Source organism: Mobula birostris, chromosome 10, assembly GCF_030028105.1.
Source record: "Mobula birostris isolate sMobBir1 chromosome 10, sMobBir1.hap1, whole genome shotgun sequence".
Lineage (NCBI taxonomy): Eukaryota > Metazoa > Chordata > Chondrichthyes > Myliobatiformes > Myliobatidae > Mobula > Mobula birostris.
The window spans coordinates 73,104,633-73,130,939 of NC_092379.1; the positions used below are offsets into that span (position 1 = coordinate 73,104,633).

The following is a 26,307-nucleotide window of genomic DNA, read 5'->3' on the forward strand; positions in this document are numbered from 1 at the left end:
GCAATCTTTTACCATTTAAATAATACTCTGATCTTCCACTTTTCCTTCCAAAGTGGATGACCTCGCATTTACCAACATTGTACTCCATCTGTCACTTAACCTTGCCCACTCACTTAACATTTTTATATTTCTCTGCAGACTCTTCATATTTGCTTTTCCACTCAATTTAGTGTCATCAGCAAACTTAGATTCACTACACTCGGTCCCCTCTTCTCTGTAGATATAACTTCCCTGTACAAGGCCATTCTAATACATTTACTCAAGGACAGGGAAATTTCTATTTCAGTGTTTTCTGATAAAGAAAACAAAGAAATAAATTTGTGCCTAGTGGGTCTGAAAAGTTTAGTAATCATCTTTGTAACCTACTTCTAGACCCTATAGAATAATATAACATTTTCCCCAGATTATTGAGATTTAAACATAAGAGGGTATTCTTTACACTGAGCCAGATACAGCTGCAGTTGAAGATCCCTGAACGTATCTAATACTTCCAGTGATCCTTCCAGTGACCTTTGTTCTCATTTTCACTCTATGCTATACACCTTGAACATCCATCCAATATGTTCAAACAGGTTCTGTAGGCCAAGTACACCACCAAAGGAGACCCTGCTCATGATGTATGCTCCAATGGTAAACATTACATTGTTTTAATTCATTTTTTAAGGAAGTTCTTACCTTCCAGGGTGCAGTGTCAACCCACAGTATCAATTAGCAGAGGCCTTCTTTGTAATACTGAAAGAAAACCTGAGTCAAGGTATTATTATATTGATGAGGAACATGGTGTGATGTCAAAGCAATTACTGTGACATCACAGAGAACCTAATTTTTTATTTATTTATTGACTTACAGCATGGAGTAGGCCCTCCTGGCCCTTTGAGCCCATTCTCCCAGTAATCCCCCAATTTAATGCTAATTGTCTCAGGACAATTTACAATGACCAGTTAACCTACCAACCGGTACATCTTTGGAATGTGGAAGGAAACCCAAGCACACAGAGGAAACCCACGCGGTCATGGTGAGAATGTACAAACTCCTTACAGGCAGTGGTGGGAATTGAACCTGGGTCGCTGGTACCGTAAAATGTTGTGCTAACCACTATGTTACCGTGCCACCCTAATTCTTCAACTTAACTGTTGTATATTTAATATTTCAATAATATTTGAGTAATCTTGTATGTACGTCAATTGATTAAGTGCTCTTGTTCATTTAAACAATTAATTATGGGTTTTTTTGCTTACGTCATCACCCTACCATGTGATATGCGCACACCTCACTTGAAGTAAAGACGAAGTTACACCCATATTCCTGGACTCCCAATCTTCCTTTGAATTAATTTTATGTTTTGAAGTTACAAAACATAAGATTGATGATAAACTATTTTTAAAACAAACCCGAGACAGTTACCAACCTATTAAAGTGGAGTGAGACGTCTGAACAAAAAGAAAATATTGCCCCAACAAACTATTTCAATCATGTCTTATGTTTACTCTCAAATAGAATTGGCTGTCATCTGTAAATATTTACAAATCTGCATTTTATGTATCTTGTGTGTGTATTATGAACAAGTTTGTGCACAAATGTTGTATCTGACTACTTACAACTACATAAACAAATGTGGTTATGAAGGATACATGATATGCTATCCACTGGCCATGCATACCTATAGTGAAAGATCATTGTTTAAGATGCCTAACTGCCAATCTGAGATGCGGGTTCAAATGCCACTGTTAACTATAAATTTTAATTCAATTAATAATAAAATAATGACTGACTCAAAACTACTGGAACATTTCTCTTCTAGTTCACTAACATCCTTAAAGGGAGGAAATCAGTTCTGATTAATCAGTCTAACTTGTATGTAACCTCTCAAACACCAAAAAGACTGACTTCAGTGACCTCTGAAATCGTCCAGCAAGCCAATCAATTCGCAGGTATTTGGGATTGGCAATGGTCATTTTTCATAAACGCATTTATAGTGGGTTGGATTGGTTCAGGGAATGATATTGGTAGAGCCACAATTCCTAAGATGAGAGAGTTGTCCTAGCAAGGGATTCTAGACAGCTTGGGTCTATGTTCCTTTGAGTTTAGAAGAACCAGCTATGACCTCATCTAAATCTATAGGATAAGGGAGCTTGACAGGATAAATGTTGAGATGTTTTCATTAGTGGAAGAGTCACAAACAGTGGTCTACAGATCACAAGTGGCTGGTCATTTAAAACTGAGGTGGATAGAAATTTCGCAAACATGAGGAATTCTGCAGATGCTGGAAACTCAAGCAATACACATCAAAGTTGCTGGTGAACGCAGCAGGCCAGGCAGCATCTCTAGGAAGAGGGACAGTCGACGTTTCGGGCCAGTTAGTCCTGACGAAGGGTCTCGGCCCGAATCGTCGACTGTACCTCTTCCTAGAGATGCTGCCTGGCCTGCTGCATTCACCAGCAACTTTGATGTGTGTTGCTTGGATAGAAATTTCTTCCCTCAAAGGGTACTAAATCTCCGGAATTCTCTGACCTCAAGGGTTGTGGTAGTGAAGCAAGACCATTAGGAATATTTGAGATGGACATAGATGAATATTTGAAAGATCAAGGACTTGATGGGTTATGGAGAACTGGCACAGAAGAGGAGATGAGACCAGTGTACATGAAGCTTATTCCTGCTCCTACTTTCTTGTAAGTGCACTCGAGAGTATCAGTATTCTTCTCAACAAAAGTGTAACACCATGTGCTTTGATTGTAAGATGTAGTGCAGCAAGTAGCACTAACAAGTGCGAATACACAGGTGAGGAAATGGAGATTAGTGCACTTGCAAAGAATCACCTCCCTCAGAAAAACAAAGTCATAAATTCCTGAACTTAATTGTCCTTACATTTTCTTTCAGCAGATTCCAGCACTGTTGAGCCTACAGACAACAAAACAATCTGGGCAGAGGACGATGTACCTGTAGGGTCAGAGTTTGAAGACATCTGGGATACAAGACAACAGCCAGAGTAGGTGACAAAGACTTTTGTGCTGCTGGTTTGTATATGATGTGGAGGCATAACATAAATCAAAGTCAATATTCTGACAATATTGAGTCTAAGACTAGAGACACAGCCTCAGAATAGAGGGATGTGAATTTAAAACAGAGATGAGGAGGAATTTCTTTAGCCAGAGAGTGGTAAACCTGTGGAATTTTTTGCCACAGGTGGCTGTGGAGGCCAGGACATTGGGTATATTTAAGGCAGAGGTTGGTAGATTCTTGAAGGGTTACAGGGAAATGGCAGGACATTGGGAGTGAGAGAAAAGTTGGATCAGCAATGATGAAACAGTGGAGCAAACTCGATGGGCCAAAAGTCCTAATTCTGTTCCTATATTTTATGGTCTTATGGTCTAATATGGAAGCCATTCCAATGATATCCATCTGTCTTTTGTAGTCACTTTATTTGAAATGCATCAGTATTTTGGCATGTAAAGTTTAATATTAGAATTTGCTTTTCCTATTCCCTAATACTACCAAAATATGACTCTAAAATACGATGTTAAAACATTCTTCAATGTTCCCAGCTTTGTCACTAAAAATGTTACATACTTTTGATACATACTGTACATAGCAACAAGGTATGCATTTTATCTATTGCCTTGAATCTGTGCCGTCAGTGAATGAGGTTATGGGTGATCAGTATGGATCTACAGTAGCTACTGTTGGCATTGCAGCACTGACAGCTCATTTCATAAGACCATAAGATATAGGAGAAGAATTAGGTCATTTGGCCCATCGAGTCTGCTCCACTATTTCATCACGGCTGATCAAATTTTCCTCTCAGCCCCAATCTCATGTCTTCTTCCTGTATCCCTTCATGCCTTGACCAATCAAGAATCTATTAACCTCTACCTTAAATATGCATAAAGACTTGGCCTTCACAGCTGCCTGTTGCAAAGAATTCCACATATTCACCACTCTCTGGCTAAGGAAATTCCTCCTCATCTCCGTTTTACAAGGATGCCCCTCTATTCTGAGGCTGTGTCCTCTGGTCTTAGACTCTCCCACCAAAGGAAGCATCTTCTCCACATCCACTCTATCAAGGCCTTTCAGCATTCAATAGGTTTCAATAAGGTCACCCGTGTTTCTTCTGAATTCTAGCGAATACAGGCCCAGAGACATCAAACACTCTTCAAATGACAAGCTGTTCATTCCTAGAATCACTTTTATGAACCTCCTTTGAACTCTCTCCAGTTTCAGCACACCCTTTCTAAGATAGGGGGCCCAAGCCTGCTCTCAATACTCAAAGTGAGGCCTCACGGGTGCTTTATAAATTCTCAACTTTACATCTTTACTTTTATATTCTTGTCTTCTTGAAAAGAATGGTAACATTGCATTTGCCTTTCTCACCAGAGTCAGCTTGCAAATTAACTTTGTCTCGCACAAGGACTCCATTTTTTCTACCAAAGTACATGATCATACACTTCCTAGCACTGTATTACATCTGCCATTTCTTTACCCATTCTCCTAATATGTCTAAGTCCTTTTGCAGCTCTTCTACTTCCTCAAAACTACCTGCCCCTCCAACTATCTTCATATCATCTGCAAACATTGTAACAAAGCCATTAATTCCATCATTCAAATCATTGACATAAAACGTAAGAAGAATCGGTCCCAACACAGACCCCTGTGGACACCACTAATCACCAGCAACCAATCAGGAAAGGCTCAATTCATTACCACTCTTTGCCTCCTGCCAATCAGACACTGCTTTATCCATGCCAGAATCTTTCCTGTAATACCATGTACGCATAGCTTGTTAAGCAGCCTCATGTATGGCACCTTTTCAAAGGCCTTCTGTAAATCCAAGAACACAACATCAACCAATTCTGCTTTGTCTATCCTGCTTGTTATTTCTTCAGAGAATTCCAACAGATTTGTCAGACAAGATTTTCCCTTGAGGAAACCATGCTGACTACAGCCTATTTTATCATGTGCCTCCAAGAACTCTTGAGACCTCATCCTTAATAATCGACTCCAACATCTTCCCAACCACTGAGGTCTGACTAACTGGCCTATAATTTCCTTTTATCTGCCTCTCTCCCTTCTTGAAGACTTTTGCAATTTCCCAGTCTTCTGGAACCATTCCAGATTCTAGTGATTCTTGAAAGATCATTACTAATGCCTCCACGATCTCTTCAGCCACCACTTTCAGAACTCTGGGGTGTACACCATCTGGTCCAACTGACTTATCTACCTTCAGACCTTTCAGTTTCCTAAGAAACTTCTGTCTATTTATGGTAACTTCACACAGTTCATGCTCCCTGACACCTGGAATGTCCAGCATACTGCTAGCATCTTCCATAGAGAATCCTGAGGCAAAATACTTATTCAGTTGATCTGCCATTTCCTTGTCCCTCATTACTACCTCTCCAGCATCATTTTACAGCTGTCCAATAACCACTCTTGCCTCTTTTTTACACTTTATGTATCTGAAGAAACTTTTGGTGTCCTCCGTAATATTATTGACTAGCTTACTTTCGCATTCCATATTTTCCTTAATGACTTCTTAGTTGCCCTCTGTTGGTTTTTAAAAGCTTCCCAAACCTCTAACTTACACTCATGTTGCTCTACTATATGCCTTCTCTTTGGCTTTTAACTTGTCTTGTTAGCGATGGTTGGGTCATCTTTCTTTCAGAATACTTCTTCCTCTTTGGGAAGTACACATCCTGTGCCTTCTGAATTGCTTCCAGAAATTCTCCAGCCATTGCTGCTCTGCCATCATCCCTGCCAGTGTTCTTTTCCAATCAATTCTGGCCAGCTCCTCTCTCATGCCACTGTAATTTACTTTAATCCACTGTAATACTGATACACCTGACTTTAGCTTCTCCTTTTCAAATTTCAGGGTTAATTCGATCATATTATGATCACTTTCCCCTAAGGATCTTTTACCTTAAGCTCTCTAATCAATTCTGGTTCATTGCACACCAAATCCAGAATAGCTGATCTTCTAGTGGGCTCAGCTGTGAGCTGCTCTAAAAACTCATCTCGTAGGCAATCTAGAAATCCCCCCTTCAGCACCGACCTGATTTTCCCAATTGACCTGTATATTGAAATCCCCCATGATTACTATAACATTGCCCTTTTGACATGCATTTTCAATTTCCCATTGTAATTTGTAGGCCTCATCCTTATTACTGTTTGGGGGTCTGTATACAACTCCCATCAGGGTCTTTTTACCCTTGCGTTTCCTTAACTCTATCCACAATGATTTAACACCTAACCCAATGTCACCTCATTCTAATGATTTTATTTAATTTCTTACCAACAGAGCTATGCCACCCCCTCTGCCTTCCTGCCTGTCGTTTTGATACAATATGTATCCCTGGACATTAAACTCCCAGCTAAAATCTTTCAGCGATGATTCAATGATGCCTACAACATCATACCTGCCAATCTGCAACTGTGCTGCAAGTTCATCTACCTTATTTCGTATACTGCGCACAGTCAGTTACAACACCTTCAGTCCTGTATTCACCCTTTTTTGATTTTGTTGCACCATGCTCAACCTTTTGATTCCTATCTTTGTCTGAGGTCTTACTGACATCTGCCGCCACAACCGCTCCACTAACTGTTCTGGCACTCTAGTTCCCATACCCCTACAAGTCTAGTTTAAACCCCATCGTGTAGCATTAACAAACCTTCCTGCTGGGGTATTAGTCCCCCTCCAGTTCGGGTGCAAACCCTCCCTTCTGTACAGGTCCCACCTTCCTTGCAAGAGAGCCCAATGATCCAAAAATCTTATGCCCTCCCTCCTATACCAACTCCTTAGCCACAAATTCAACTGTCTGATCTTCCTAGTTCTCCCCTCACTAGCATGTGGCACAGGTAGCAATCCTGAGATCACAACCCTGGGGGTCTTCCCCTTTAACTTAGCACCTAACTTCCTGAACTCCCTTTGCAGAAACTCGCCACTCATCCTACCCATGTCTTTGATACCAGCATGGACCACGACTTCTGGCTGTTCACCATCCCACTTCAGAATGCTGAAGACTCGATCCAAGATATCCCAGACTCTGGTAGCCAGGAGGCAACATACCATCCGGGAATCTCCTTTTCGCCTACAGAACCTCCTGTCTATTCCCCTAACTAACAAATTCCCTATCACAACTCGCAATGAGTCTGCCTCTTCTTCTTCCTTCCCTTCTGAGTCACAGAGGCAGACTCAATGCCAGCGACCCCACCACTGTGACTTTCCACTGTTAAGTCATCCCCCCTAATACTGTTGTTGAGAGGGATAGCCACAGGGGTACTCTGCACTGACCCTTATTCCCTTTCCCATTCCTAACTGTCACCCAGTTTCCTGTGTCCTGCACCCTGGGTGTAACTACCCTTTATGTCTTATCTATCACCCCTTCAACCTCCCGAATGATCTCCAGAGTTCACCCAGTTCCAGCTCCAACTCCTCAACATGGTTTATTAGAAGATGCAGCTGGACGTACTTCTCACTTCCCACTTCCCACTGGAGGTCTCCCTGCCTTCCCACATCCCGCAAGAGGAGCATTGCACTATCCTGCCTAGCATCTCTACTGTCCATGATGAGCAAATATAAAGAAGAAAATGAAAAGGAAAAACTGAGAAAAGTCAAATTGGAATTACAAATGAACCAGACCAGGTAAAATAGCAGATTTTTCCCTAAGACCTTCAGAACCCAGAGCAACACACACAAAATGCCAGAGGAACTCAGTAATTCAGGCAACATCAATGGAGGGTAATAAACAGTCGATGTTTCGGGTCGAGATCCTTCATCAGGATGGGACTCTTTTGATTAGAAAACTAGATGGATTTTTCCAACGTTCCTGTAATTTCAGATTTACTGGCATCAGTATTTTTTTAAATTCCAGTTTTTATATAATTGGGCATGGTGGGATTTCAACTCATGTCCAAGGTCTAACAATCCAGAACTGTTGTTGTTAGCCCAGTAGCTTCATTTCTAAATTACCATCCTGAATTCCCCAATAAGCAGAAATAAGCTCTCTTCTTTCTTACCAATATTTGAAAACTTCAATCATTCATAATATTTATTCTGGGGAATATTAACCTACACTGGAAAATTTTCTCTTTAAATTTAACCCTCTAGAACACTGCTGTCTTTCCAAGGTCTGTACTCTCCCAACCGTACTAACCAGTTTTTCTGTCAATCACCTGGTTGTGTATTTATCAGCACTTTTACACTTGGAATGAAAACAATATGTAGAAAAATTCTTAGATACATATCATTCACTAAAATCAGATCAAATCTAATCTAGCTAATTACTACAAATCAGTCTCCTCTCAATCATTAATAAATAAATGGGAGTCTTTGTCAACAGTGTCGTCAAAAATAGAACATACGACAGTACAGCACAGGAACACGTCTTTTGGACCACAATGTCTGTGCCAATCATGATGCTAATTTAAACTAATTCTGTCCACCTGCACATGGTCTATATCCCATGATAACTTGCCTGGTCCCCATGCCTGGCTAAGTACCCTTTAAATCTTCCTATCGTATCAGCTTCCACTACCCCCTCTGGCAGTATATTCCAGCTGCCTATCACACTGGGTAAAAAGAAACTTGCTTTGCAAATCTCCTTCAAATTTTCCCATCACATCTTAAAACGATGCCTTCCAGTATTTGACATTTTCTCCTTGGATAAAGACCTTGACTACATCTGCCATAATTCTATACACATAATTCTATATAACAGAATTGGTAGTAGAGTGAGCAGTGAAGCAGGTTGTCTGAGGTTATAACAAAATCTAGATTAACTAGGGAAATGAACAAAGAATGGTAGTTGGAATTTAATTCAACAGGTGCAATTTGTTGTACGTTTGCAAGTTAAACCAAGGCAGGACTTGTACAGTAAATAGTAGAGCCCTAGAATGTCAGAGAGCATATAGTTACAAAAGTGCAACAATACCATAACTTGATGAAGAAGTCCATGAGCACAGTAAAAGTTCAAAGTCTCTCATATGTCCCACATCTCACGCAGACAGGAGAAGGAAGAAAAACTCTCCCTGCCATGCCCGACCACAATCCGTCTCTGAGTCACCCGAAAACTTCGAGCATCCGAATCAGCTCTCCGACACCGAGTACTGAGCGCCATCTCTGTCCAAACGATTCGACCTCAATCTCGGTCGCCAATAGCAGGCAAAGCCAGGGATTTTGAGGGCTACCCTCCGGAAGATTCCCAACCACGCAGTAACGACAGCAGTGAACGAGCATTTCAGAAATTTCTCCAGATGTTCCTCTGTGCTTTCATATCCGTCTCCATTAAGTCAAAATTGCCCAAGGCCCCTATTTAATGGATACGATATCATTTTTCACCTGAGGGCTGCGCACGCGCAGCGCGCTGCTCTCTCTTCTCCCTCCTCCTACTTCCAAGGCTCTGCTATTTACTGTAAACTTTCCTCTCACTTTTGGCCTCCCAAAGTGAAACACCTCACACTTTTCCAGATTAAACTCAGTCTACCATTTCTACATCCATATTTCCAACTAAATCTATATTGTGCTGTATCCTTGGACCACCTTCCTCACTACTGTATAACTCCCATATTTTTGTGTTATTTGTGAACTTATCAATCAGTTCACAACATTTTCATCCATGTCATTGATATGTAACAGAAGCAATAGTGATCCCAGCATTGAACCTTGAAGAATAACACTGGGACACCCCTCCAATACTGCACACTGTCTTCTCTGGCCAACCCAATTTTATATCTGATCTACCAAATTATTGTGCTTTATCTTCTGCATCAGCTTACTATGGGGGGCCTTGTAGAATGCTTGACTAAACTCCATAAATGAGACCCACTCACTGACGCTGAGCTTGGGTTTTACTAGGACCATTCAGTTTCAGGCTTCATTACAGCCTTGGACCAAATATGGATTAAAGAATTCTATAAAGGACGTGGAATAACAGATCTCGTGATTGAGACAGTGTTCTTTATGAAATATCACATTAAGCAGTCCTGTTAAAACTGAAGTCAATGAGCCAGAAGAAATCTTTTCAAAGGGAAGACTTCAAAGGCTGGAGTATTACCTGGCACAAAGGGGGACGGTGGTGGTCGCTGGATGTTGATTTTCGCTGCACCTTGTTATCACTCTTAGGGCAATGTCCTAAACCATCTTCAGTTGGTTCACCAATGACCTTCCTTCAATCAATAAAGTCAAAAGTGCAGATGTTCACTGATGATTCTTTTCAGCAAATGATAATGGATAGCAAGAAACATGAGTGCTACAAAGTCCCAGGCAAAGACCAACTCTAGATGGGACTCTCCTTTATGTCAGACTTTTATTGGCACTGCTCATGTCAGATAACTTTGCACCATTGGCAAATTGTGGCACCTTTTTGCTACTGAATGTTAAATAAATATAATGAATAGTTGAGGCCCCAACGCAGATCCTTGTGGTACACTACTCATCATATGCTGAAAATCTGAGGTTCAACCCATTACTCCTAATCTGGCCATGGCAAGTCCCATCAATATAATCATTTGCCTTTAATGCCAAATTTCTGCTTTAGCTAACGACTATAAAAAATTAAAAGAATGAAGAGTAATTTTTGAACATCCTCAGAAAAGTGCCTGGAAATACCTCCTTAAACATTCCTTTGGCTCCTACAGTGGACACATCTTTCAAAATAAAAATCAAGTTTGTCAAACATAAGTTAAGTTTACAGTCCATGCTAGCTACCTTCAATCAATTGAAAACTTTTCAAACTATTTAATCACCCCCATCTTTGATTTACGGACTTTAATAAGAAACAACATTTTCTCTAGTACATCTTTCATAAGTAACAGTTTGAAATGAGCAACCTGCTTCACCAAGGGCACAGTGGCACAGCTGTGAGTAGAGGCTGTGCCTCACAGCTCTGGTGACCCTGGTTTAATCCTCATCTCTAATGCAGTCTGTGTGGAGATAGCACGTTTTTCCTGTCACCATACAAGTTTCCGCAGGTGCTCTGGTTTCCTCCAGCATCCCAAAGACAAGGGGGGGCAGTAAGTTAGCTGGCTTCAGTAAATTGTCCCAGTGAGAAGATGAGTGGTAGAACCTGGAGGAGAATAGAGTACAGGGGAAATTAGCAGGACAATAGGAGTGCTCAATGGGCTGAAATATTATCATTGTTGAATGAAAACAATGCAAAATCTATGGGAATGTTTCTGAAGCAAGAGTACTTTAGAAAATCATATTTCAAGCATCAGGAATATTCTCAACTGCTTCCTTTAAAGTGTGGAGTAATGACAGTGTGGTTATGAGGATTTGTCAATATGTAATCATTTTAGTTTGTTCATCATTGTTAATATGTAAACACTGACTTGGGCCAGCATCCCTTGTTTCATGTTGTTCCATAAATGGGCATTTCTAGGAACTGCTGGGTACAGGTGCAGTAGTGCGCAAGTAGCCCACGTTAGTGTCAATTGATTCGGTTTTATATTAAACTCTTCTTAGACACAATTTGCTGATTGTTTGTCACTCTATCCATTAACAGGTTCTATCACATTCCATTTCAAATCTCTGGAATGGCTGTACTTGTTTCATATCCTCCCTTTCAGCATATGAAATAAGGTAGTTGGTCTTGTCGCTCATTTAGAAATTGACAGAACCGGGGCTGAAAGTTCCAAGAATACATGTCATATCAAAAGAACAGGCAGGTGGACAGAGGAGGTAGGGTGGCTTTGTTGGCAAAAAGTGATATCAAATCCTCAGAATTGACTTTGAATCAGAAGAGGTAGAATCTTTGCAGGTAGAGTTGAAAAACTTCAAGGGTAAAAAGACCCTAATGGGAGCTACATGACAGCCTCTGAACAGTAGACAGGTGTGTGGTACAAATTACAACAGGAGATAGAAAAGGCATGCAAAAAGGGCAATGATACGATGGTCAAGGTGGATTTGAATTAGCAGGAAGATTAGGAAAATCAGGTTGGTGCTGGATCCCAGGAGAAAGATTTGAAGGTAAATAAGTCACTTGAACCAGAAGGACTATACACAAGGGTTCTGAAAAAGATAGCTGAAGAGATTGTAGAGGCATTAGTAATGATCTTTCAATAACCACTAGATTCTGGAATGGTTCCAGCGGACTGAATAATTGCAGATATCACTCCACTTTAAAGGCAAAACACAAGAAATTATAGGCCAGTTATCCTGACTTCAGTGGTTGGCAAGATGTTAAATCCTATTAATAAGGATGAAGCTTCAGGGTACACAGATGCACATAATAAAGTAAGCTGAAGTCATCATGGCTTGACAAATCTGTTGGAATTTTTTGAGGGAATATCAGGCAGAATAGATAAAAGAGAGTCAGTGGATGATGTTTACATGGATTTTCAGAAGGTCTTAGACAAGGTGCTGCTAAACTAAATAAGACCCCATTCTAATGCAGGAAAGATAGATTGGCTGGTTGGCAGAAGGCAAAGAGTGGGAATAAAGGGCAGATTTTCTGGTTAGCTTTTGGTGACTAGTGGTGTTGAGCCACTTTTCATGTTATATGTTAATGATCTGCATGACAAAATTTATGGCTTTGTGGCCAGGTTTGCAGATGATTGTAAGATAGGTGGAGGGGCAGATTGTGTTGAAGAAGCAGGAAGTCTACAGAAGGATGTGAACAGATTTGGAAAATGGGCAAAGAAGTAGCAGATAGAGTACAGTGTAACATATAGAAAATGCCGGAAGAACTCAACAGGTCAGGCAGCATCTATGGAAAAGAATAAAGAGTCGATGTTTCGAGCTGAGACCCTTCATTAGGACTCAGTGTAGTGTTGATGGAATAAAGTGTGGTGAAGTGTACGGTCATGAACTTTGGTAGAAAGAATAAAGACAGTGACAATTTTCTAAACAGGGAGCAAACAAGCTGCAAAGGGGTTAACTTGCAGGTGGAGCCCGGCAGTAAGGAAGGCAGATGCAATGTTAGCATTCATTTTGAGAAGACTGAAATATAAAAGCAAAGATGTAGCGCTGAAGCTTTATAAGGCTTTATCAGACTACATTTGGAGTTCTGTGTGCAATTTTGGGCCTCATATATGAGAAAGGATGTGCTGTCCTTGGAGGGGGTTCAGGGAATGAAGTGGTTAATGTACGAGGAGCGTTTGGTGGCTCTGCCCTGTACTCACTAGAGTTTAGGAGAATGAGGGAGGATGCCATTGATACCTACTGGATATTGAAAGGCCGAGATGTAGTGGACATGGAGAGGATGTTTCCCTTAGTGGAAGAGTCTATGAAAGTAGGGCACAGGCTCAGAAAAGAAGGATATTCCTTAAGAACAGAGATGAGAATGACCTTCTTTACCCAGAGAGTGGTGAATTCATGGAATTCATTGCCAAAGACTGTCGTAGAGGCCAGGTCATTGGGTTATTTAAAGTAGAGGTTGATAGGTTCTTGATTAGTAAATGCATCAAAGGTTACAGGTAGAAGGTCAGAGAAAGGAGTTGAAAGCAAAATTAAATCAGTCATGATCAAATGGCAGACACGAGGAAATGTGCAGATGCTGGAAATTCAAGCAACACACACAAAATGCTGGTGAACGCAACAGGTCAGTCTGCATCGATAGGAAGAGGTACAGTCAACGTTTCAGGCCGAGACCCTTCGTCAGGACTAACTGAAGGAAGAGTGAGTAAGGGATTTGAAAGTGGGAGGGGGAGGGGGAGATCCGAAATGATAGGAGAAGACAGGAGGGGGAGGGATGGAGCCAAGAACTGGACGGGTGATAGGCAAAGGGGATACAGAGCTGGAGAAGGGAGAGGGTCATGGGACGGGAGGCCTAGGGAGAAAGAAAGGAGAGGGGAGCCCAGAGGAAGGTGGAGAGTAGGCAAGGAGTGATTGTGAGAGGGACAGAGAGAGAAAAAAAGGGAATAATTAATAAATAAATAAATAAATAAATGATTGATTGATGGGGTAAGAAGGACATTAGCGGAAGTTAGAGAAGTCAACGTTCATGCCATCAGGTTGGAGGCTACCCAGACGGAATATAAGGTGTTGTTCCTCCAACCTGAGTGTGGCTTCATCATGACAGTAGAGGAGGCAGCGGATTGACGTATCAGAATGGGGATGGGGCGTTGGAGGAACAACACCTTATATTCCATCTGGGTAGCCTCCAACCTGATGGCATGAACATTGACTTCTCTAACTTCAGCTAAGGTCCTTCTTACCCATTCCTTATTTATCTATTTATTTGTTATTTTTTCCTTTTTTTCTCTCTCTCTCTTTTTTCTCACTCTCTCTGTCCCTCTCACAATCACTCCTTGCCTGCTCTCCACCTTCCTCTGGGCTCCCCTCCCCCTTTCTTTCTCCCCAGGCCTCCCGTCCCATGATCCTCCCCCTTCTCCAGCTCTGTATCCGTCTTGCCAATCAACTTTCCAGCTCTTAGCTTCGTCCCTCCCCCTCCCACTTTCAAATCTCTTACTATCTCTTCTTTCAGTTAGTCCTGATGAAGGGTCTCGGCCTGAAACATCGACTATACCTCTTCCTATAGATGCTGCCTGGCCTGCTGTGTTCCATGATCAAATGGCAGAGCAGACTCAATGGCCAAATAGTCTAATTCTGCTCCTATGTCTTATGGTCTTTCAGACATTGTATTGAAGTTAGTCAAAATACAGTCACTATTGTTGGTTGATAAGTATACTGTCCCTCTATAACTATCATACCTGTGACTTTTGCTTTTGATTACCTGGATTAATGTCATTAGGCATCTATGCCTATTGCAATATTAAACTGTTGTAGAATCATAGTATCATGCAGTAAAGGATACAGGTTACTCAGCCTAAATCATCCACACCAACCAGTAGGCATCCTTGTATATTAATTTCATCTCCTCCTACTTGCCCAATAGCTCTTTATGCCTAAATGATTCAAGAGCTAATCTTATATGCTGTGAGCAACTCAGGCTCCACTACGCTCTCATGCCATCAACACACTGCAGGTAATTTATGCTCCGATCTCCTCTGCACCCTCTCCAGCATGATGACATTTTTCTTCTATCTCAGCAACTAAAGCTGCATGCAATACTCCAGCTGAGGTCTGACCTAGGTTTTCTGAAATTGGTAAAAAAAATCCTTCCTAATGTGGAACTGTGCTTTTGTTTTCCTCTACGTTGATGCTCATGTGAGTTGTTTGTTTTTTGTCTTTAGGTATGAAATTCTGTTCAAACAGAGAGTTGGCACGGAGGATGTATTTCTAGGCATGAGCAGGAAGGATGGATCCACAGCTTGTTGTGAAGACATGGTGGTGAGCAACTATCATTGCTATGACTGTTGCAGCCATTTAGTCATAAAGTTGTACCACACATAAGTAAGATCTTTGCCCCACCCGTTGCTCATATCACTATTAGGATATGTGGTTGAGTTAGTGGATTGTACTGACAATACAGGTGTTGGCATGTGGCCAAGTGGTTAAGGCATTCATCTAGTGATCTGGAGGTTGCTAGTTCGAGCCTTGGCTGAGGCAGTGTGTTGTGTCCTTGAGCAAGGCACTTAACCACACGTTGCTCTGCGACGACACCGGTGCCAAGCTGTATGGGTCCTAATGCCCTTCCCTTGGACAACATCGGTGGCATGGAGAGGGGAGACTTGCAGCATGGGCAATTGCCAGTCTTCCATACAACCTTGCCCAGCCCTGCGCCCTGGAAACCTTCCAAGGCGCAAATCCATGGTCTCACGAGACCAATGGATGCCTAACGGTCAGCTACCTGCGGTGCACCATCTCGTCAGATGCCAAGATTGACAAAGAGATTGACAACAGACTGGCAAAGGCAAACAGCGCATTCAGCAGGCAATACAAAAGAGTCTGGAACAACAAGCATTTGAAGAAAGGCACAAAGATCAGCGTGTACAGAGCCATTGTACTGACCACCTTCCTGTACGGTTCCGAGTGATGGGTCACCTACCGTCACCACCTACGACTCTTTGAACATTTCCACCAGCGCTGCCCCCGCACCATCCTCAACATCCACTGGATTGACTTCGTTGCCAACATCGAGGTCCTCGATCAGGCGGAAATCACCAGCATCGAGGCTATGCTGTTGAAGACACAGCTGCGCTGGGCAGGGCATGTCTCCAGGATGGAGAATCATCACCTGCCCAAGATTGTTCTGTATGGCGAACTCTCCACTGGCCACCATGACAGAGGGACACCGAAGAAGAGGTACAAGGAATCTCTGAAGAAATCCCTTGGTGCCTGTCACATCGACCATCGCCAGTGGTCTAATCTAGCCTCCGATCGCGAGGCCTGGCGACACACCATTCCCAGTCTGTCTCCTCCTTCGAGAACACACGCAGGGCTGGCATTGAGGACAAAAGGAGAAGGAGAAAGATCTGTGACACAGCAGCACCAAACCCAGAACAGAATTTCCCTTGCAGTTGCTGTGGCCGGACCTGCCTGTCCCGTATTGGCCTCGCCAGCCACCAGCGAGCCTGCAGCAGATGTGGGCAGCCCCCTTCCTAATTCTTCATTCGCGAAGCCAAGCCATGATGACAGCCGCACCAGTGCCTACAGCCCCAGATACCTGGATTCGATCCTAACCTCCAGTGCTCTCGATGTAAAATTGATACATTGTCTCTAAAAGTACGTGCATTTTCTCAGTCTGCTCCAATTTTCTTTCAGATGTGTGGATTGGTATTTTATTTGGCCACACTGTAAATTGCCCCTGGTGTGTAAGAAGTGAATGAGTACGTGGGGAGAGAGAAAAACAAAGAGAGTAATGTAGATTAACATGAAATGATAGTTGATGGGCAGCACAGACCCAATGTACCAAAAAGCTTGTTTCCTTGCTGTATCTTCCGGAAAGATTAGTATTTATATGTAGATTCGAAGGGCATCAACCGAGTTTTCAATGGGTGCTGTAGCAGAGTAACCCTCAGACATGATTTAACAACCCATACTTCATATGCATAGTGACTGAGATACATCACTCAATATACTCCTTTTGCATAAATTACTATCAGCTTTCCTTAAATAACAAGAGTTAAATCTGATCATTCATCAAGTTCAATTTCAACATTAGCGATGAATCTATGTTGACGGCTAAAATTACCGGCTCATTCCAAACTTTCATAAATCGAGCATAAACCTTTAAAGGCTATGTTCATTCTCTGCTTGAGATACTCATGTGCATCACCTTGATGGGTGGTAATTAACAAGGTTTTATGTTAAGATCCTTAAGAAAGTGTGGCAACGGGTGATCGAAAGCTTGCTGAAGGAGACAGGTTTCAAGTAAACCCCTGAAGGAGGACTGCAGGGAAATCTGGGTGTTAACGGAGGGTGCTTCAGACAACTGAAGCCACAAATTAAAAGAAGTGGGAGGACAGGACAGGACAGCTCAAAGTACATATAGGTCTATAAGACCTGACAAGTTATGGATATGTGGAAGGGTTTTAAAGGACTTGAAGAGAGCTTTACATTCAAGGTACTATAGGTCTAGAAATTATTAAAGATCAATGAATAGAGAATTAATTAATAGCATCAGCAGAAAGAACAGCAAAATCTCATGTTATTTAGCCATTTTAATTGACTGTTAGGTTGTTTCATGATATTGATGATAGCCTTTGGGTAATATTCTTAAAACTGTTTTTCAGATAAAAATCAAACTGCCAGGCTGCAAACCAGCAGATCTCACTCTGGATGTTAAAGAGCGATTTCTGGGCCTTAGATCTTCCACCTAGTAAGTGAGACACTTTGTTGACAGAGACAGGCTGGTCTTTAAATGAAGTCTCACCTTGTATCTCAGGGTGGGAGGGGACACAAAAAATCAATGTTACTCTGGAATAAAAACAGGAAATGCTGGAAATACTCAACAGATCAGGTCTGCAGCTAAGGCAACAAAAATTAAGAGTTAATGTTTCAGGTCGAAGACCAGTCATGAGAACTTTGAAGAAGACTGTTAAACTGTAGGGAGGGTGGATGTCGCTGACAGGGCAAAACCAGGGTGATCACGAGAACAAAGTGGTCAGTAAAGGAATAGGAGCAGTTAGAGAAGACATGCGTAACAGGTATTGTTCTCCATTCCCAATAAAAGGGGAAAAGAACAAGTTTAGCCAATATCACAAACGGCTGAATGGTACAGACAAAGAAATACAGCGATTAGAAGTTGTAGAAATCAAAATTGAGTTCTTTTTCGTCTTTTTCCCTCCGAAGGTATGCGGAACTCCTGGATTCTTTAATATAAACTTTTAGTTCACCTCCTTTCCTGCTTCCCACTTCCTCCTCCCCACAATGCCCAAGTAAATCCTTCATCCATTCTCTCAGGAACCATCAGATATTGTAGCTAGAATGTAAGCCCCTTGATCAGTAATGGCAAGGCAGCCTATCCCTATTAGTGTGTTTTTCCCTTTGCTCCCAAGTCCATCCAAAGGAATCTCAGCAAGGTGCAAGAGCATGGGATAAAGGTAGCATTGCAGAGTAAAGTCACATACATGTTCTTCTCCAGCAGCCTCAGACAGAAGCTTTGTCTGAAAATAAAAACAGAAACTGCTAGAGATACTTAGCAGGTCAGTCATCATCTGTGGGAAGGAAAACAGAGATAATGTTTCAGGGGAAGACACTTTGTTCGAGCTGGAAATGAGACAAAAGAAGTGGATTAAGCCGACGAGGGGGTGGCGTAAGAGGAATGTCTCTTTATTGTAGTATTCCACAAAGACCGATGGGTATGCAGAATAAGATGCAGTGTATTGACTCCCAAAGCCTGCTTAAAATATGTAAAGGCAGGGAAATCTGGATGCTTTGTTGGATATCAAACACCATTATTGATTCCTAATTCAAGCACGATCTCTTGTCTATTGCAACTCCCTGGAAGTAGGAACCACTGTGACAGTCAAGAAAGGCCAGTGGCTAGGTCACTGTCTGCAGCAACTGGGATTTTATTTCAAAAATAAATTTTATTCATAAAAATCAAGGAAATAAAATACAGCCAATAAATGCTGTTCATATTCATTACATCATCAAGTTAAAACATTCTTGTCACAAAATGCAATCTCACTCAAGTGGCCTTTTAGAACAATGCTCCCTTCCTGTATTGGTGGGACTGCTCTAGCCCCTCTGTGCCCATTGGCAACAGGACCTTAGAATGCAAACCTTCCCTACGGAATCTTTGCATTGCACCTCTCGGCATATACTTCTGCAGCCTGCAATGTACCAAATGGCAATTTTCCCTTATTGACATTTCATTGCACTGGAAGACCAGAAATTTTTAGGCAGACAGAAGCGCCTTTCATCTAGTTGATGATCTTCCAGCATCATCTGACGTCTGTCTCAGTGTGTCTTCCTAGAAACAGTCCGTAGATCAGAAAATCCTCTGTTGAGTTGAACCTCAGCCAAACCTTGACAAGGACCCATGCAACCTTTCCCAGACCTTCCCTGCAAATGCAAAGTCGGCAAAAGGGACAAATAATCACATCTTCATCATAGCCATCTGAGGCAAAGTGTGTTGGGAGTGAGACTCTGAATGTGCAAAAGTGATTTGATTGGGGACAGGGGTGCCCTCTGAAGCAACCTTATCTCAGAAACAACCTTATAGGTAAAGCTCATAAAACTGAATTACACTAACTGTAGGTCTACCAAGCTATTTTGTTGTCTTCATGGACTGCAGACTTCTAAAATGGATATATGTCACTTGTAGTTCTTAAACTGGGGGTGGTTTTGTAGGATTGGTATACATTAAGCAAGCTCACCTTTGCAATTCATTGTCATTTTCCTGACTTCCTTTTGTTTTCCAGCAAGTTGGGTTTACACTTACCCCATCCAGTGGACAACAAGAATGGAAGGGCTCAGTTCCACTCTGACACTCACACACTGGAAGTCACCCTAACCATGAAGAGAGAGTATGACTTCATTAACTTTGCTTGAGCAGATCAATAGGAGCTGGAGACTTCAGAAGAGTCAGAGCAATGATTAATTATACAAGAGCAAATATCAGTCTGCGCTGTTGTCCACTATTTTCAACATTTTTAAAGAGCAAAACTATGTAATTAAACCATTCATAAAGAAAAGTGGGACTGCACAAAATAATTTACCAACACAGTGCTGTACAACAAACCTTATCTTGCCTCCAGGAAACACCACAGACAATAGGGAGTCATCGAAGTTAAGTATTGTGAGAATCTTTCTTGTGGATTTTTATCACTCGTTTGATTCCTGAAGGCGTTAAGTGAAAAAGGTGTTCCATATTAATTGTAATCTATCTTTTTCATAATGTTCTGCACAAATTTAAATTGTTAAAGCACAAAGTTTACCCTGTTAACCCTGCCAAACCACCCTATAAAGGTGAAAGGTGCTAAGACGATACACCAGAGAAAATAGAGCACAAATCGCTGATTCTCTATCACGTACCCAAAGACAGAACACACTCTGAAAATCTCTCGCTTGTTGCCACTCTCTGCCTTTTTTCCATTTTTCCTAATATACATCTCAAAGTTCCTCTCATGTACATAAGCCATTCAATTCAGGCCCTTTTTTAACTATAATGCTATGTTGGATTATTAATTAATATGTCTTGCTTTGCACTAATTCCATTTTTTGTGCCCTCTCTTCAGTTGCCTTTGGAATTTCCAACTGGTGTGAACTGAATCCTTTCCATAGAGTGTTGTACTTTTTATCAGTTATCTATGCCTTTTTGATCTCAAATATCTTTCCTTTTTGGTCAGCTTTAACGTCATCGCTATCCTATTACAATTTCTGTTGTAGCCTCTGGAAGAGTATTAATTAAATATTTCTGATTCTATCTGTAAACATTGTGCGTGCCCTGTTGATTCTTACCTATTTTAGTTATTCTTTCATCATCGATGTGTCTCAGAGTACTTATTTGATATTAGATTTCTCCAAGGTTTTCAATAATATGCTATTCAAGTATTAAATCAGCAGCAATAGATAAAGCAAATGACCTACTGATAAAAGTCAAAATGAGCTGACATTAAATATGAACGACAAACTGACAGGCCTGTGATTGCTGTGTTTGTCCTTAATTCCTTTTGTATTTGAACATAGGGGGGATAATATTGCAATTCTCCAGTCCTCCGGGAGATTATGACTATACCTTTCCATTTTATTCTCTTCTCTCAGCGGCCTAAGCCCGGAACTGTTGGTTTCTGCTATGACAGAAAGCTTTTCTAGTAATTCCTCTTTTTCAGTTTTTAGTCCATCAACATCTCAATGACCTCTTCTTTTATAGTGACCACAGCAGTATTTTATCTTATTCCTTCAGCTTCTATTTTGATCTCACGATGAATCTGCTCCCCATTTTATCCCTTCACTCTTGATCTGCCAGTGGAACAACCTTTTCTGTTAGCTTCCATTTTTGCTTTTCCATTTAGTGTTTCTTCACTTCTTTCATTTCCCCATTTGCAGTCCAATTCTTGATTGTATTATCATCCTGACATCTTTCATACACCACATTTTTTGCACAGAAAATCCACTCTTCTGTCCTTTCTAAATTTACTTTCCACATGAACTGACAATTGCATTAGTTTACAAGGGTTGATTGATAAGTTTGTGGCCTAAAGTGGAAGGAGTCAATTTTAGAAAACCTAGCACATTTATTTTTCAACATAGTCCCCTCCTACATGTACACACTTAGTCCAGCAGTCCTGGAGCATATGGATCCCTTCTTTGTAGAAGTGGTCCACAGCAGGGGTGATTGATAAGTTCGTGGCCTAAGGAAGAAGGAGATGAGTTATTAACTTCAAACTTTCTGCATTATCACTCAAAGAGCTGAACCGCACGTGCATGTAACAAGAGCTGTATAATTTATCTCCTTCTACCCAAGGCCATGAACTTATCAATCACCCCTGCTGTGGACCACCTGGAGGTCCAAGACGCTCTCGTTACATGCACGTGCAGTTCAGCTCTGAGTGAAAATGCAGAAAGTTTGAAGTTAATAACTTAACTCCTTCTACCTTGGGCCACGAACTTATCAATCACCCGCTGTGGACCACTTGCTGGAGGTCCAAGACGCTGACTTCCACAAAGAAGGGATCCATATGCTCCACGACCGCTGGACTAAGTGTGTAAATGTAGGAAAAATAAATGTGCTAGGTTTTCTCTGTCAATATTTTTGTTTACCTCTACATAGAAGAATACAGAGTACAAGAAAGTATATATAAAGGTAAAAAAAACTACCAATTACATTATATCTATTCATAATAACAATCTCTTTACCCCGTATTCATGTAGATTAGTCAAAGTTATATTGAAATATACTAATTTATTACAAAAAAAAAGTCTAACCCCTACCAAGACCGAAGCTGTTTATTAAGGAGAAAAAAAGGTAAAATACCTTCTCGTATAGTAAAAATTAATAATAGCTAACAACGAATTGAGGGTTTTGAAAGTTTTTTAAATAATTCAGAAAGGATTCCCCACGATGTTTGAAAGTCTTGACGAGATTCAGAAATTGAACAAAGAATCTTCTCTAAAGCTAAGTATGACATATCGTCGCATAACCATTGAGCATGAGTAGGAGGAGAAACATCTTTCCATTTAAACAAAAGTGCCCTCTTAGCTATGAGAGAGCTAAAGGCCAAAATTTGTAAATCAGATGTCTTCAGCTTGATATCTTGTCCTGCAACAATACCAAATAGGGCCGTCAGAGGATTAGGCTTAAAATTGACTTTGAAAAGTAAAGAAAAAATTTGAAAAACTTCCTTCCAATATTTTTCAAGACATGGACAAGTCCAATACATATGAATTAATGAAGCTTCTCTATTATTACATCTGTCACAGTAGGGAGATATATCCGAACAGAAACAAGATAGCTTATCTTTAGTCATATGGACTCTGTACCACCTTAAATTGTATGAAGGAATGGTGAGCACATAGTGATGATTAACCAGTTTAAAAATTTCATTCCAAATTTCCTCAGATATTGATGTCTGTAAATCTTGTTCCCAGAGATTTGTAACTTTGTCTAAAGGAACAACCTCATCTCTAGTAACATACCATAAATATTAGATATTGAACCATTATGAAAAGGTGTCAAATTAAAAATTACATCTAGTAAGTTCTTATCTGAGCTTATAGGAAATGTGCATGATTGAGATCTTAGAAAGTCTCTGATTTGTAGATATCTAGAAAAGTGAGTTTTGGCTAAGCTATATTTAGCTGACAATTGCTCAAATGAAAAAGATTTCCTCCAACAAACAGTTCTCAAAAACATTTAATACCCATCCTGTCCCATTCTTTAAAAACTAAATCAGTCATGGAGGGTTTAAAAAAATTAGAATAAATGGGACTAGAATGGGAAAATCTCAATAAATCAATATATTTTCTAAATTGTATCCAGATCCTCAGAGTATATTTAACTATTAAATTATCATTTAGTTTACTTACAAATAAAGGGTGTGAGGATCCAAGAAGAGAAATAATAGAAAATTTATTAACAGAGTTAGCTTCTAAAGAAACCCATACCGGACAGTCTACACGATTAATATAATATAGCCAAAACGTAAGATATCGTATATTAACTGCCCAGTAATAAAACCTAAAATTAGGTAAGGCTAAACCTCCAGACTTCTTAGGTTTTTGAAGATGAACTTTATTTAAACGAGGACGTTTATTTTTCCATATATAGGAGGATAAAATAGATTCAAGAGAGCCAAAAAAGGATTTAGGAATAAAAATGGGTAAAGCCTGAAAAAGATATATAAATTTAGATAGAATATTCATTTTAATAGAATTAATTCATCCAATCAACGATATTGAAAGAGATGACCAATTTAATAATATCTTTTTTACATGGTTCAATAAAGTAAGAAAGTTTTCTTTAAACAGGTGTTTGTAATTCTTAGTGATTGTTACACCCAAATAAGTAAATTGATTCCTTACAATTTTAAAAGGGAGATTAGTATTAATTGATACCAAATTATTTAAAGGAGATAATTCACTCTTATGTAGGTTCAATTTATATCCTGATAACTGGCTAAAACGGGAGAGTAAAGAAAGTATGCAAGGTAACGAGGTCTCAACATTAGAGATAAAAAGCAATATATCATCAGCGTAAAGCGAGATTTTGTGGGTGATACCTCTCATTAAAATACCACAGATATCATTAGATTCTCAAAAAGCAATGGCAAGGGTCCTAAAGCTAGATCAAAAAGCAAAGGACTCGACAGGCAGCCTTGTCTAGTTCTGCGGTGAAGTTTAAATGGTTTGGAATTTTGAAAATTAGTAAGAACCCGAGCAGAAGGAGATAAATAAAGTAATTTAATCCATTGAATAAAATCTGGTCCAAAATTAAATTTTTCTAAGGTTTTAAATAAATAATTCCATTCAACCCAATCAAAGGCCTTCTCAGCATCTAAGGATAGCACGCATTCCGATACCTCCTGAGAAGGAGAGTTCATGTTCATCCATCGTTGTCGATGAGGACCTCGACACCAATTGATGTCGAGACTAGCGCATGATTTGGATTTAAGTGAGGGAGAGTTGCACAGCGTCAGCCTCACTCTCTCTTCCCAATTCCCATCTGAATCCAGTGGCAAGACGAGAGTCGAGATGGCTGGAGATGGGACTAGACACAGTGGATGACCAGGACGTCTTCTGTGTCTAGTTGTGATCTACGCGTTCCATGACGCTTGCAGAGACCGGCTTCTTGACCGTTAGACCTTCCATTAGTCTCATCTGCTCAATCCGCCGGAGTCTGTCTTCGCATGCTGGGATAGACAACTCCCTATCTCACCGAGGGCTTGAGACCCGTCAGCTACCCTTACCTGGTTTAGCCACCTTGTCGAAGCCGTTGCCCGGGGTGTGCCTGCTGTCGCATGCAAACAGCTACTGGGAGCCACAGGTGAGAGCTGAGTGCCAGGTGGGGACCAAAGGTGGACTAACCACCTTGAAAAGGACACAACATGTTCCCCCTACCAGAGGTATTACCCCTCCTTGACACCCCCAATAACCCCAGAGAAGGAGAGTAAGTAACATTTAATACACGGTGTATATTAAAATGTGAATGTCGGTTTTTAATAAATCCAGTCTGATCATCAGAAGTAATAGAAGGTAAAATATTTTCAATCCTAAGAGCCAGAACCTTAGAAAGAATTTTAGTATTAACATTGAGTAATGAAATTGGCCTGTATGAAGAGCATTCATTTGGATCCTTTTCCTTTTTTAGGATAAGCAAAATAGAAGCTTCATAAAAAGATTGAGGCAAACTACCCAATTTGAAAGAATCCAAAAAGACTAAGTGTAACTGCGGTTTAATTAATGAAGAAAAAGCCTTATAAAATTCTCCAGAAAATCCACCTGGACCCGGACCCTTCCCCTAGCGTAATGAATGTATAGCCTCAGCGGTTTCCTCATAAAAAATGGGTTGATCCATCTGTTTGCAATTATCTGCAGAAAGTGCAGGGATATTTAATTGATCTGGAAAATTATTCTGGTATTATCTTTAGGGGAATCAAAACTATAAAGTTTAGAATAGAATTCTCTAAAGGTATCATTTATTTCAGAGTAATCAGTTGTCCTAGCACCACTAGTTTTGCAAATTTCTTTAATTTGTCATTTAACTACAGAAGTTTTTAATTGGTTGGCCAATACTTTGCCAGATTTATCTCCGTGAATGTAAAATTGAGTTTTATCTTTAAGAAGTTAAGTTTCAATTGGATATGTTAACAGAAGATCATATTTAGTTTTAATTTCAACACATCTTTTATATAAAACAGGATCTGGAGCTAGAATATATTTTTGATCTAATTGTTTCAATTGATTGGCTAATTCAATTCTTTCTTTATTAGCTTTATTCTTAACACTCACAGTATAAGAAATAATTTGTCCTCTAATATAGGCCTTGAAAGTATCCCATACAATAAGATTAGAAGTCTCTTCCTTTTTATTCTCTTCAAAAAACAAAATACTATGCTTCTCCCAAAATTTTTAAAAATTCCTTATCAGATAACAAAGTTGTATTAAAACACCAGAATCTGTTGGTTTGAAGAAGACCAGAGAGTTTTAAAGATAGAAATATAGGAGCGTGATCTGAAACAGCGATCTCTTTATAGTCACAGGAACGAACTGATGAAATCATTTGACTATCGATAAAAAAAATCAATCCTGGAATATGTATGATGAACATGGGGAAAAAACGAATACTCCTTATCAGAAGGATGTAAAAAACTATAACACACTTCAATAAAAAGGATTGAATAAACAAAGCTGATTTATTAAGAGACGCTGGTTTAGAAGATGATCGGTCTAAAATTGGGTCTAGCCAACAGTTAAAATCTCCTCTCATCACCAAAGAATAAAGATTCAGATCTAGTAAAAATGAAAAAAAATGTTCACAGAATACCTGGGTCATCTACATTTGGGGCATACACATTGGCAAATACTAT

The 26,307-nt window shown here is 40.3% G+C and overlaps 1 protein-coding gene across 2 annotated transcripts in view; it reads left to right on the top strand.

Annotated features, from left to right (window-relative positions):
- dnaaf6 (dynein axonemal assembly factor 6) overlaps positions 1-20,857 on the top strand; it is a 79,223-nt gene extending 58,366 nt beyond the window's left edge. Inside the window, exons 4-7 of one of the 2 annotated variants that reach the window (XM_072271244.1) lie at positions 2,878-2,986; positions 15,124-15,220; positions 17,566-17,651; positions 19,702-20,857. In XM_072271244.1, coding sequence (XP_072127345.1) covers positions 2,878-2,986; positions 15,124-15,220; positions 17,566-17,651; positions 19,702-19,831 — 422 coding nt within the window. In that variant the 3' untranslated portion in view covers positions 19,832-20,857. The remainder of the gene's footprint in view (positions 1-2,877; positions 2,987-15,123; positions 15,221-17,565; positions 17,652-19,701) is intronic. The other variant, XM_072271245.1, reaches the window with a different exon arrangement.
- Positions 20,858-26,307: the final 5,450 nt, after the last annotated feature.